This window comes from Microtus pennsylvanicus, chromosome 2 (assembly GCF_037038515.1).
Source record: "Microtus pennsylvanicus isolate mMicPen1 chromosome 2, mMicPen1.hap1, whole genome shotgun sequence".
Classification (NCBI taxonomy): Eukaryota; Metazoa; Chordata; class Mammalia; order Rodentia; family Cricetidae; genus Microtus; species Microtus pennsylvanicus.
In genome coordinates, this window is record NC_134580.1 from 83936412 (window position 1) to 83946875 (window position 10464).

Here is a 10464-nt window from a genome sequence, read left to right on the forward strand (position 1 = left end):
TGATATCCATGATGCCAGAGTAGCAGAGGCAGAGGGTCTTAGCCTGACAATTTTACTTGGAGGCCTTTAACAATGCCACCATAAAGTTTATTGTGGCCATTACTTTGTGTGTTTGTTTGAGAAAAGGTCTCACGTAGTCTCAGCTGACCCTCTGCCTCCATCTCCCAAGTGCTAGGATTATAGGTGTGCACTGCTATGCTCAGCTTGCTATAAAACATTTCAAAGGGTTTTGTTGATTTTGCACACCATATAGCTACCCTACTAAGAACATATAGTACAATGGTTTCTAATAAAGTTACAGACTTGTGTGGCCATTCCTAGCTAGTTAGGACATTTTCAGTAATCATTCCCATGTTTTTCCCAATTCAATTTGTCCCAGGCAATCAATCACTAAGTTACTTTCTATCAATTGACTTACTCTGCTCATTTTGTGTAAACCAAATTCTTCAGCATATGATCTTTTGTGCTTTTGTTCTTAAACTCACAGTAGCATATGAATACTTCATGCCTATTTTGCCAAATAGCCTTCCACTGTGTGAATATACTTCTTTGTTTATTCTGTAAGTTGATTCTAATTACTGACTTTTGAGAATAAACAATGTTTCTAGAGGACAGTATACACAACCATTTTTTTTTAATATCTGCTTTTACTTGTTTTAGGAATACACCCAGGGTTTCTGAGTAATATGACCACTTTTTAGCTAATGTTTTTGTGGGGCTTCTAGGTATTTTTTGAAGAAGCTGCTTCCTTTCACAGAGATGAAAGCACGGAAACTGATTCATCCCCAAGCCCACAGTGACTCTCAATATAATTCTGAAATATTGTCAGTGTGGGCGAGAGTTTCTGCGCTGGCTGGATTGCAAATAAAACGATTCCAGGACGGTACCTGAAGGAGAGACTCTTCAGAGCAGAACATTCTGGCTTTGCAGGTTGTTCCTTTTGAGGCTCCACATTCCCCAGGCCTTACTTGTGGTCCCGAGTTACACCAAGCAATGCCTTTCCTAGGAGGTGGGTCAGCCCGGAATGAAGGACAGTTGTCCGGCGCTCATCGATGGCCACAAAGAGTTAAGTTGGGGGTGGGAAGATGGCTCAGTCAGTGAAGTAGTTGTCATGAAAACATGAGGACCTCGGGTCAATTCCCCAGAACCCATGTAAAAAAATCCAGGTGTGCTTGCAGTCTCGGCGCCGGGGAAGTGGAGATGGGGGGATACCTGGGGATCGCTCTGCAGTCAGCCTAGCTGAACTGGGGGACTCTTGGTTCAGTGAGAGACCCTCTCTCAAAAAATAAGTTGAAGAGAGACCAAGGAAGATACAGGATGTCTATTCAGGTTCTCTAAAAGCACATTCACACACAATGCACATGCAACTGCGCACACAGGAACACACACATACACACACACACACACACACACTTAACTTGATCTGAAAAACCCATCAGCGGACTGAGTGGAGCCACAGACTGCACGCCCCACCCCCTTCTGAGGACGTGACATCTCTTCTTGTAAATGTCATCACTTTTCTTGGTGCTATCTGGTAAGGACTGAGTCATGAGGTGCTGACAAAACCCCAGTGCGCTTCACATGAAGCCCCGAGGCATTCTGCTCATTCCTGAGATACTGCACTGCTGGCCTGCTGTAAACAAGCTGCCGGGATGAGCTCCTGCCACTGTGACTTTCCTTGGCTTGTCTGAATGAAGCCCAGACCTAGACAGTTTGCCTCTGGGGGGGAATTTGGGGGGGTGGCTGCAAGGTGGTGACGCTTCGAAGGAGTGGCCTCTGCTTTCACAGAGCTCTGTTCCAGAGTGACCTCATAGAAGAAGGTAAGACACAGCATTTCCAAAAGGTGGCCCTGAACCAACTTCAATCTTTTTGTTTGCAGCCACGGTACAGGGTATGAGAGTGAGAACCACACAACCCCCATCCTCTGTGGTGCCCAGTATAGAATACACACCCATGGAGTCTTCCGAGGCATTCAGGTAGGATGCCTAACCAAAGGCCACCTTCCCTACCTCTTCTGCTCACCTGCCCTGCAGCCTCGGCAGAAGGACCACCTGGCCCTGGCAAGTGTTTGCCATCAGAGATGCTCCTTTTCCACTGGGCTACCAAGGGACTCCCTCCCTCTGCCCTTGCAGAGATGCTGCCTTGCATGACTGCAACCAAGATACTTCCTGCAGACTTCCATCCTTTCCTCCTTTATTATTCGTTCTGCTTCTCCACAGTGGGCGACCCATTTCTTGCATGTGGATCATTTGCATTTGAATTAGTGACCAGGACCCTTGATTTCTAAGATTTGATCTGTGTTGTAAGGTGCTCCAAGGTAGACAACCTTCCAAGTGTTGATACTAGCATTAACAACAGTACCGCTTATGGCTGGACATGTTCTATGAAGTGAGATTTAGACACAGACTTTAAAACATCGAGTTTATCTAGCTTCTAGGTTTGTACAGAAATGCACAGAAATCATAGTGTTCCAGTGTCCTCCTGCTATGACCTTCACAGAAGGTACTCTGGTAGGCTACTCTTGTTACAGTGGGTGGAGGTGTGTTATTGGTAACTGAACTGTTTCGTTGTATAGTCCTATGGGTTTTGATATGCACATAATGCCACTTATTATGTTATCGTTATTATTATCATATGGAACAGTTTAATGTCTCAAAAATGCTCACATTCCACCACTGTGTGCATCATGCCATTCCCAGTCCCTCTCTCTCCCCAACCATCACTGCCTCTTTCTCAGAGTGTTGTATACGCCATTGCATTTTCAGGCTAGCTTCTTTGACTTAGCAAGGTGATTTCAGATTCCCTTGCACATCCTTGGTTCTCTGATGCGGCCCCCGCTGCACTCCTAAGGGGTAGACACATTATAGTTGGGGAAACTGAAGAGGGAAGACAAGGGGTTTGTCTAAAACCACATAGCTAGTAAGTGGGTGCTGAGATGTGTAATATACATTTTATTGAGCGCCACAGTATTTATTTTGCTTATTAATATTGTTGATTAGTGGAAATTTAATAGTATTGTTTATTAGAAGAAAGAGGAGGGAAAGGACTCAGGGTGAGTAGAGGATGTAGGTTATTCAGGGGAGATCCCACCCCCATCCCAGCTTCTTTGGATAGTTAGAGCCCCAGTTATCAAGAATTCACATTTGTGATCTACAAACCTGTCTAGGGACTGCCACAAGAGAAATAGCTAGTGTATCCTTCCAAGGGAAGTTAAAACCCTGAAAAGAAGCCGCACGAGGGCCAGTCCCTGTGTGACATGGACAAGGAGCTCCACTTCATGGAAGCCAGTGTGCTCTGTCCTCCCAGCCTTTCCATGGTGAGAAAGAAGAAGCCACAGAAAGGTGGGGATGTCACAGAATTTCATCTGAGCGTCTCGAAGTGGACATCATCGGCATCCTTTGCCAGACCGCAGCCTGACAGCACCAGCTGCTTTTCAGTCTAAGGCCTACATAGTCTTCGTCTAGGGTGAGAAGAGACAGAAGAGGTTAATGTGCCTTCCTTCCTACCAGATTCAGTTATCAGAGCCACTGTCAGGGCCTTTAGTAGACTCCGCTCCCTATAGATGTTATTTCCCTACTTTTTTTCCTTCTAGATTACACCAAACAAACCACAACCTGCCATATTCTTGTATACCATCATTTACTTGAATACCCAGGGAGAAAGGCAAACGGTTGACATACTATGGCATTCCAATACCGTATTTACAGTACGATGCTACAGAACTTTTTCTCAGGGCAAGGCAAGGCGAGTGAATTAGGGAGAAGAGTGTGAGTGTGTGTAGATTAGAAAACACATGGGAGAGGAAGTTGTTGAGCTCAGAGCGGTGGTTCTCAATCTGTGGGGCGTGATTCCTAGAGTTAATGTATCAGGTATTTACAATATGAATCATAACAGCAGCAAAATTATAGTTATGAAGTAGCAATGAAATAATTTTATAGTTGGGGGTAACCAGAGCGTGAGGAACTGTGTTTAAGGGTTGCAGCATTAGGAAGGTTGCGAACCTCTGGCTTAGTGGTTGTTGCAGGTCTTTACACCATCACAGGGGTGCTCCTGTGCCAGCAATCCATCTCTTTGTTCCCGATGGCACAGCTGAAATTGGACAAGGAAGAATCACTCCTGCTATCCAGGAATTGCTGAGCTTGAGGGCAAGAGAGGAGATTTGCCTCCCCAGCTAGAAGGCAGGGACCAGTCGGTGTTGTGGGAAGGACAGGCAAAGGGCGCAGAAGGCAGATGGCTTCCGGTGCTTGCCTGTGTCACTGCTAAAGAACACGCTGATTATGCTACAGGATTCTGATGGATTTAGAGGCCCCAGACCCAGAGACTGGTGTATCACCTATTTACTTGTAAAGCTCCGGTCAGGTTGGGCCTCCTCAGTGTCTCATGTCTTTCACTACTATCAACTTTCTCATCCATTTTCTTACTGAGGCCATAATCATATGGCCGAGCCTGCAGCTGGGAGGGCATACATGCAGTCTGGAACTCTGGGATTCTAGATCTCGCTGTCCCAAGTGAGAGATGGATTGGGAGCTTTTCCAGACACTAATGTTTCTTCTCTAGAGGTCTGTACTAGGGACCCCATAGAGACTTCATTTCAAATCAAAGTTCTGGTGCTAAGCAGTAATACTATCAGAACACTGCATCATAGAATTTCCTAATCTATCATCCATTAGTGATGTCTGCCACAGGAACTAGGGGATGGAGGCAAATATTTTTTGGTCTCATATCATACCTACCTTCTCCTCCTTTGGTATATTTCAGTGCTCAGTTTCCTACGGCACTGGCATGAATGCTCACATGTGGTACGAGGTCTCCACATCTCTTATATTTTGCCTACAGGATGTGAGACGTGTGTCTGGAGTGGCCCCAACTCTCGTCCGGTCAGCCTCTGAGACCAGTGAGAAACGTCCTTTCATGTGTGCTTACCCAGGCTGCAACAAGAGATATTTTAAGCTGTCCCACTTACAGATGCACAGCCGGAAGCACACTGGTAAGTGTGTCCACTGCCCAGACTCAGGCAGTGGTGGCGCATGAGCCCCCATTCTGGACTCTCACACTGCTAAGGACACAGGTGACTTGTGGGATGGAAGGCTGGCACCATCATAGGTCAGGCCATAGCAACCGGCCAAGGCTGCAGGACTGTTTGCATGCTCGTTCCCACCATAGCAAGTAAGCCATCTGCAGGGAAGTGGAACAGGGTGGTGTAAAGCAGTCGCCGTAGGAGAAAAGTGGCCTGTGTTTGAACGTTGCATTCACCCGCCAACTGGTGAGACCTTGGGCCGATTGCTCCACAACCCTTTACTCCACGCACCTTCTAGGACAATGAAGCTGGTAATGCCTACACTGTACAATTCTTAGGCCTAGAGGAAAGGGGATCAAATTCTACTACAGGAGTTGTAGCATAGGCCTCTCTCTGTGTTTCTAAGCCTAAATTAAAAAAAAAAGTTAGTGTTCTTTCTGAGGGACTATTGGCATCTTTAGCAGGGAAGATAAGCCAGGGATAGTACAATCAGATGGCCCAGAGATTGATGGACAAAGTTACTATAGACTCTGAATGGGAGGTCCAAATGCACACTTAGAGGTTCGAGAATTAATTCTGTGATATGAAGAAGGCCATTGAATCTCCAAGCAGGCTGTCCCACGGTCACTGTCGCTCCCAGTTTGAGGGCACAGTTTATTACAGCAGGGATGGTACAGCGGTGGGAACATCTTTGGCTTTGACGATAGAGAATGAGACTGCTTGTTCACATCTCTGGACCAAGAAACAGAGGGCGACAGGACCGAGGAGCCGGAAGTGTGCCAGGTTCTAAGCCTCAGGGGCCACACCTACTTTTTCCTGTAAGGCTTCTCTTTCTAAAGGTCCCACCATCTCTCAAAATGGCACTGTGAGCTTCTGACCAAGGGGCGAAATGCATGAGCGGTGGGGGTATTTCATAAGATAGCATTGCAGAACAAGTGGCGTTTGTGAGGCCGAACGCTTTGATGGGTAGGGATGGAGACATTAAGGTGAAGGGTGTTGAGTTAGGAGGGCTCAGGAGTGGTGAGGTCAGTTACAGGAGACACACAGAAAGGCCAGGGGGAGCATCAGCGGTCCTGAGCAGAAAAGGCGGCCTGGAGCTGACCATCAAAGGACAGACTTTACTGACCTCCGAGTGGCTTGCTCTCTATCCCAGAATTCAGTGACTCAGAATTCCAGGAGGTGGGGACCCTTGCAGAAGCTCAGTGCACTCCAGGGGGGCTCTTCTCAGCATTTGGCTGAAGTTTTCCTTTGGCTACAGGGGTGTGGCCCTTCTTTCTGAGTCCAGGATTGCACAATCCTTCTGCTGACTCCTTTCAGATGAAAGAACAATCTTGCTAAATGCTTCGGCTCCTGGCTTAATTGAGTTGTCTCTCCACCATGGAGTCATTTATGTTGGACCCAAGAACAAGAAGTCAGAAGCAGAGAACACCAGATATTCAGGCTGTAAAACATGGAACACTTAATTCATGAGGCCAGCCTCAAGGCTCATCTACCCCAAATTCTATCTTAACTTTTTTTCTTTCTTTTTCTTTTCTTTTCTTTTTTACTTCTTTAAATAGTCGCTGCTAATATATGTATTTTTTGAGCATTGCCTCCGTGCTGGGCACCAGTCTTCCCTCTCCACACGGTCTGGTCTGATCTGTTCATGAACCCTTTGCAATTGTCAGATTACTGGCTCCATTTCACAGCAAGGGGACTGTGCCACACCCAACACCCTAAGTCCTGGAGCTTCCTTATTCTCTCCTCCTGGTGTCCATGGGCGTGTGTGTAGGTGGGGTTCTTACCTTCCTGGAAGTCTACAGCACTACCCTAACAAGCTCTCCGGAAGCACTTGGGCATCTGGGGATCCTTCATCTGCATTCAGGAGGGTTTGCCAGTGATGGGGTCGAATTTCCAGCGTTGTACTCAGAAACAATATGTGTCTTCCCTAAGGTGAGAAACCATACCAGTGTGACTTCAAGGATTGTGAGAGAAGGTTTTCTCGCTCTGACCAGCTCAAAAGACACCAAAGGAGACACACAGGTTTGTGGGTTAACTTCTCATTGCCAGCAGCCACAGGCTGTTGGGTTAGAGCTGACTTTGAGGCCGTCTTCTCTTGAACATGGATAAGAGAGTGATCTATCCATTTAATTCTTCCAACTTTCTTCCCCTCATCTGGAGATTTGTCTTTTAGAAAAGAGAGGGGCTGTGGCGATGGTGGCTTGGCAGTTGAGAACACTTACTCAAGAGGACTTGGGTTCAGTCCCCAGCTTCCATATCAGGCAGTGTCTGTAACCTCTGTAACCATAGCTCCGGGGAATCTGATGTTCTCTTCTGGACTCCAAGGGCACTGAGACACATGACATACACTCACACAGACACACACATCACATGAACAATAAAAAAATAAGTCTTTCTTTACAAAGGAAAAAGCGAAAAGAAAGGAAATGACTCACTTTTCTCATGAGAACACAGCACAAGGGAGATCCCACAGCAGGCTGGTGACCCGCTGAGGTTCATTTAGGAGCCAGGGCGATGGAGAGAAGCCAGTGTACAGTGGTCCACTTTCCTCAGTCTATGACATTTGCCTGCCTGTGAGAGCCAGATGTTTGTGGTTCCCAAGTGAGGAGCAGCACCTGGAGGTTGCTGCACAGAACCAGGTGGCTTCTGCTGGGCCTGGGGCTCAAGGAAATGTGAGGTCCAGGTAGACACAGACCTGGCCGATGGGATGGATATGCCAGGCTTCTCCAGCTGCCAGAAAGCCGGCCTTATGTGTGTCACTGTGCCTCGCATTGTTAGGGCCGAGGCTAGACCTTCTCTGTCCGTTTAGGTGTGAAACCATTCCAGTGTAAAACTTGTCAGCGCAAGTTTTCGCGGTCCGACCACCTGAAGACGCACACCAGGACTCATACAGGTAAAACAAGTGCGTAAACTTTTCTTCACATTTATTCTTCATTATTTTTTTTAAGCTACTGTTGAGTGAAAGTGTAATGAGAGTCATGTAAAAATTCTAGAGCTGAATGGGAGTGTCTAGCTACCCCGACATGGTAAATGATGACGTTTTCCAGAGAAAGGGTGGGAGAGCGCTGAGTAGGAAAGAGATGGGAAGAGAGTGTCAGAGCAAAGGCAGGGAGATACGTTGGTCCCCATCATGCCAATTTGCTGTATCACTCACTGATAGAACAGTCAACCCGCAGCATGATCAGAAATTCGAGATCCTCCGTTCTCCTGAGAGCTCACGTTTCACAGCCCTGATTAGAGCCCGCATTCTTCGCTTACTTAAAGTTCCATGAGAACTCTAGGTTTTTGCTAGATTAACAGGAACTCATGGATACATCTCCTTTATACTAGCACAGAAAGGAGAACGGGCCATGGACATAGCCACTGGCTGCTGAAACACTGCTTGGCCACAAGCTGCTGAGATTCCCAGTGATAATAGCTCTGCCCTTGTGACTCCTGTGCTTCCTTAGGAAGCAGAGCCATGTTACAGGTTAGCACATCATCTTTACAGCAGCTTGGAAGAAGAGTAGGGTAGGTGCTTTTAACCTTCATTTAACAGCTGAGTCTATGGTGGATAGTGATGAAATGATTTGCCCAGAGCCACTAGCAACTGGATAGCAACGTCAGTGGTGACTGTTCTGCCTCACCTCATCCCTATTGTTCTTTCTCCTGGATAAAGAACACGTGTTCAAATAGTCATGCTCAAAAGCCAGGGAACTGAGGAGAGAGAGCCAGAATAGCCAAGCTGGTGTCACGGAGGGAACCAGTATGGGAAAGAGTTAAAAAGTGCCCATGAGAAGGTGGGGGTGGCAGGCAGGAACCAGAGCAGGAAAAGCAGATGGACGCTGAGTAGGAGGCCAGAAGGCCTTGCGAGTGTCTGGGGGAGCTCCCGGTCCCCAACACAGATAGCTCGTACCCTCAGATACTGTCAGAGCACCTGGGCCCCCATCTTGTTTTCCTTCTTTGGGTCTTTTTGGCAAATTGTCTTTTAGTTCCGTGGTAATAGTCTGGAGATTGCCCCAGCACAACTCATTGCCTGCAAACCTGTGCTACCAACAAACTACTTGATGCCATTGGTCAGTTACCCAGTCTGGCCCCCAAGCACCACATCTCTTGGGACATTTCTCAGTGGGACTCTCAACACCCCAGGAAGATCCTCCAGGTGGCACAGGGCTTAGCAAGCCCTGGGGTGGACAGGAGGAAGGCACAGGGATGAGTGTAGGCTTCAGGATTAGATATGCCTGGGTTTGAACCCTGCCTGGATGTGTCCACAACAGTCATGCAACCTCATCGGTAGAGTGAAGATAAAATTTCTTTGTGAGGCTGTTTTGAGAAACATACAAGGCAATGAACATACGTCTATAAGTGATGCTTGTATGTTAGGCATTACATAGAAGTTATTATCTCTAATGAGAAAGGGGGCTCCTGAAATGGAACAGTCTTCACCATTTGAAGGAACCAATGTTGTTGCTAGACTCTCCCCTCTAACGCAGCTAGGTTCTGAGTCATCCTCTCTATTAAACATAATCAAATAGGATATAAATGGTGTCCATGCTTTATTTTAAATCATCTATATAGAGAGAGTAAAGCTTCAGTCCCAGATCTATTGCTGACCAGCTGTCAATCAATAGTATCGAAGGTAGCAGTCCAGGGCAGCCATCAATCAACAGTATCCAGGGTTCAGACCCTTGCGGCTTAGGTCCTACCTAGACAGCAAAAGGAGAACATTTGCACAGGTCACAGAGTATCCTAAGAGATGAGACAGAGGTTTCCTAAACCTCCTTAATGTATGAGTTGTTTTTCTCTCATTTGCCAAGTTTTCCGTTTTAATATGTTAATAGTGCTTCTGGTTTTCAAGCCCTGGAAAGGTTCTGCTAACCCCAGGCTGCCAGTGAGGTACCAGTTGGTTAGCTTAGGGAGTGACCCAGGGGAGCCCAGGGCGGGTATCTGGTGGTGATTTAGCTCGGGGCCTTTGATAGTTGAACCTGCGCCCAGTCACTCTGCTGCAAGCGTCTCTAACTGGCAATTGTGTCAACAGGTGAAAAGCCCTTCAGCTGTCGGTGGCACAGTTGTCAGAAAAAGTTCGCGCGGTCAGACGAATTAGTCCGCCATCACAACATGCACCAGAGAAACATGACCAAACTCCAGCTGGCGCTTTGAGGGGTCCGACCGGGGGACAGCTCGGCATCCCAGGCAGGACAGTGTGCAAACCGCTTCCAAACCCGATTTCGAAATTCCTCCCCACTCATCTACAGAGCGATTTGACGGTGGGTCGTCATCCAACTTCCAAGACTGCACACGTGTTTGGCTACACCCTATCAGGTCTGCTGGGAGGAGTCTGTGCTCCACCTCCTTTTGGCTAACTCACAGGCCTGAAAAAGTGGCTCAAGATGTCTTGCTGGTTGAAAGAGCATCGCCATTTCGGCCGAACTTTCCACTGTTAGAAGATACATTGTTGCTAATGTCCC

The 10464-nt window shown here is 47.3% G+C and overlaps 1 protein-coding gene across 4 annotated transcripts in view; it reads left to right on the forward strand.

The window, feature by feature from the left end:
• Window positions 1-10244, forward strand: part of Wt1 (WT1 transcription factor) — a 44771-nt gene extending 34527 nt beyond the window's left edge. For 2 of the 4 annotated variants that reach the window (XM_075961632.1, XM_075961634.1), the window contains 5 exons: window positions 1880-1976; window positions 4837-4987; window positions 6950-7039; window positions 7827-7919; window positions 10035-10244. In XM_075961632.1, the coding sequence (XP_075817747.1) occupies window positions 1880-1976; window positions 4837-4987; window positions 6950-7039; window positions 7827-7919; window positions 10035-10156 (553 nt within the window). In that variant the 3' untranslated portion in view covers window positions 10157-10244. The remainder of the gene's footprint in view (window positions 1-1879; window positions 1977-4836; window positions 4988-6949; window positions 7040-7826; window positions 7920-10034) is intronic. The other 2 variants (XM_075961633.1, XM_075961635.1) reach the window with 1 other exon arrangement.
• The last annotated feature ends 220 nt before the right edge of the window (window positions 10245-10464 follow it).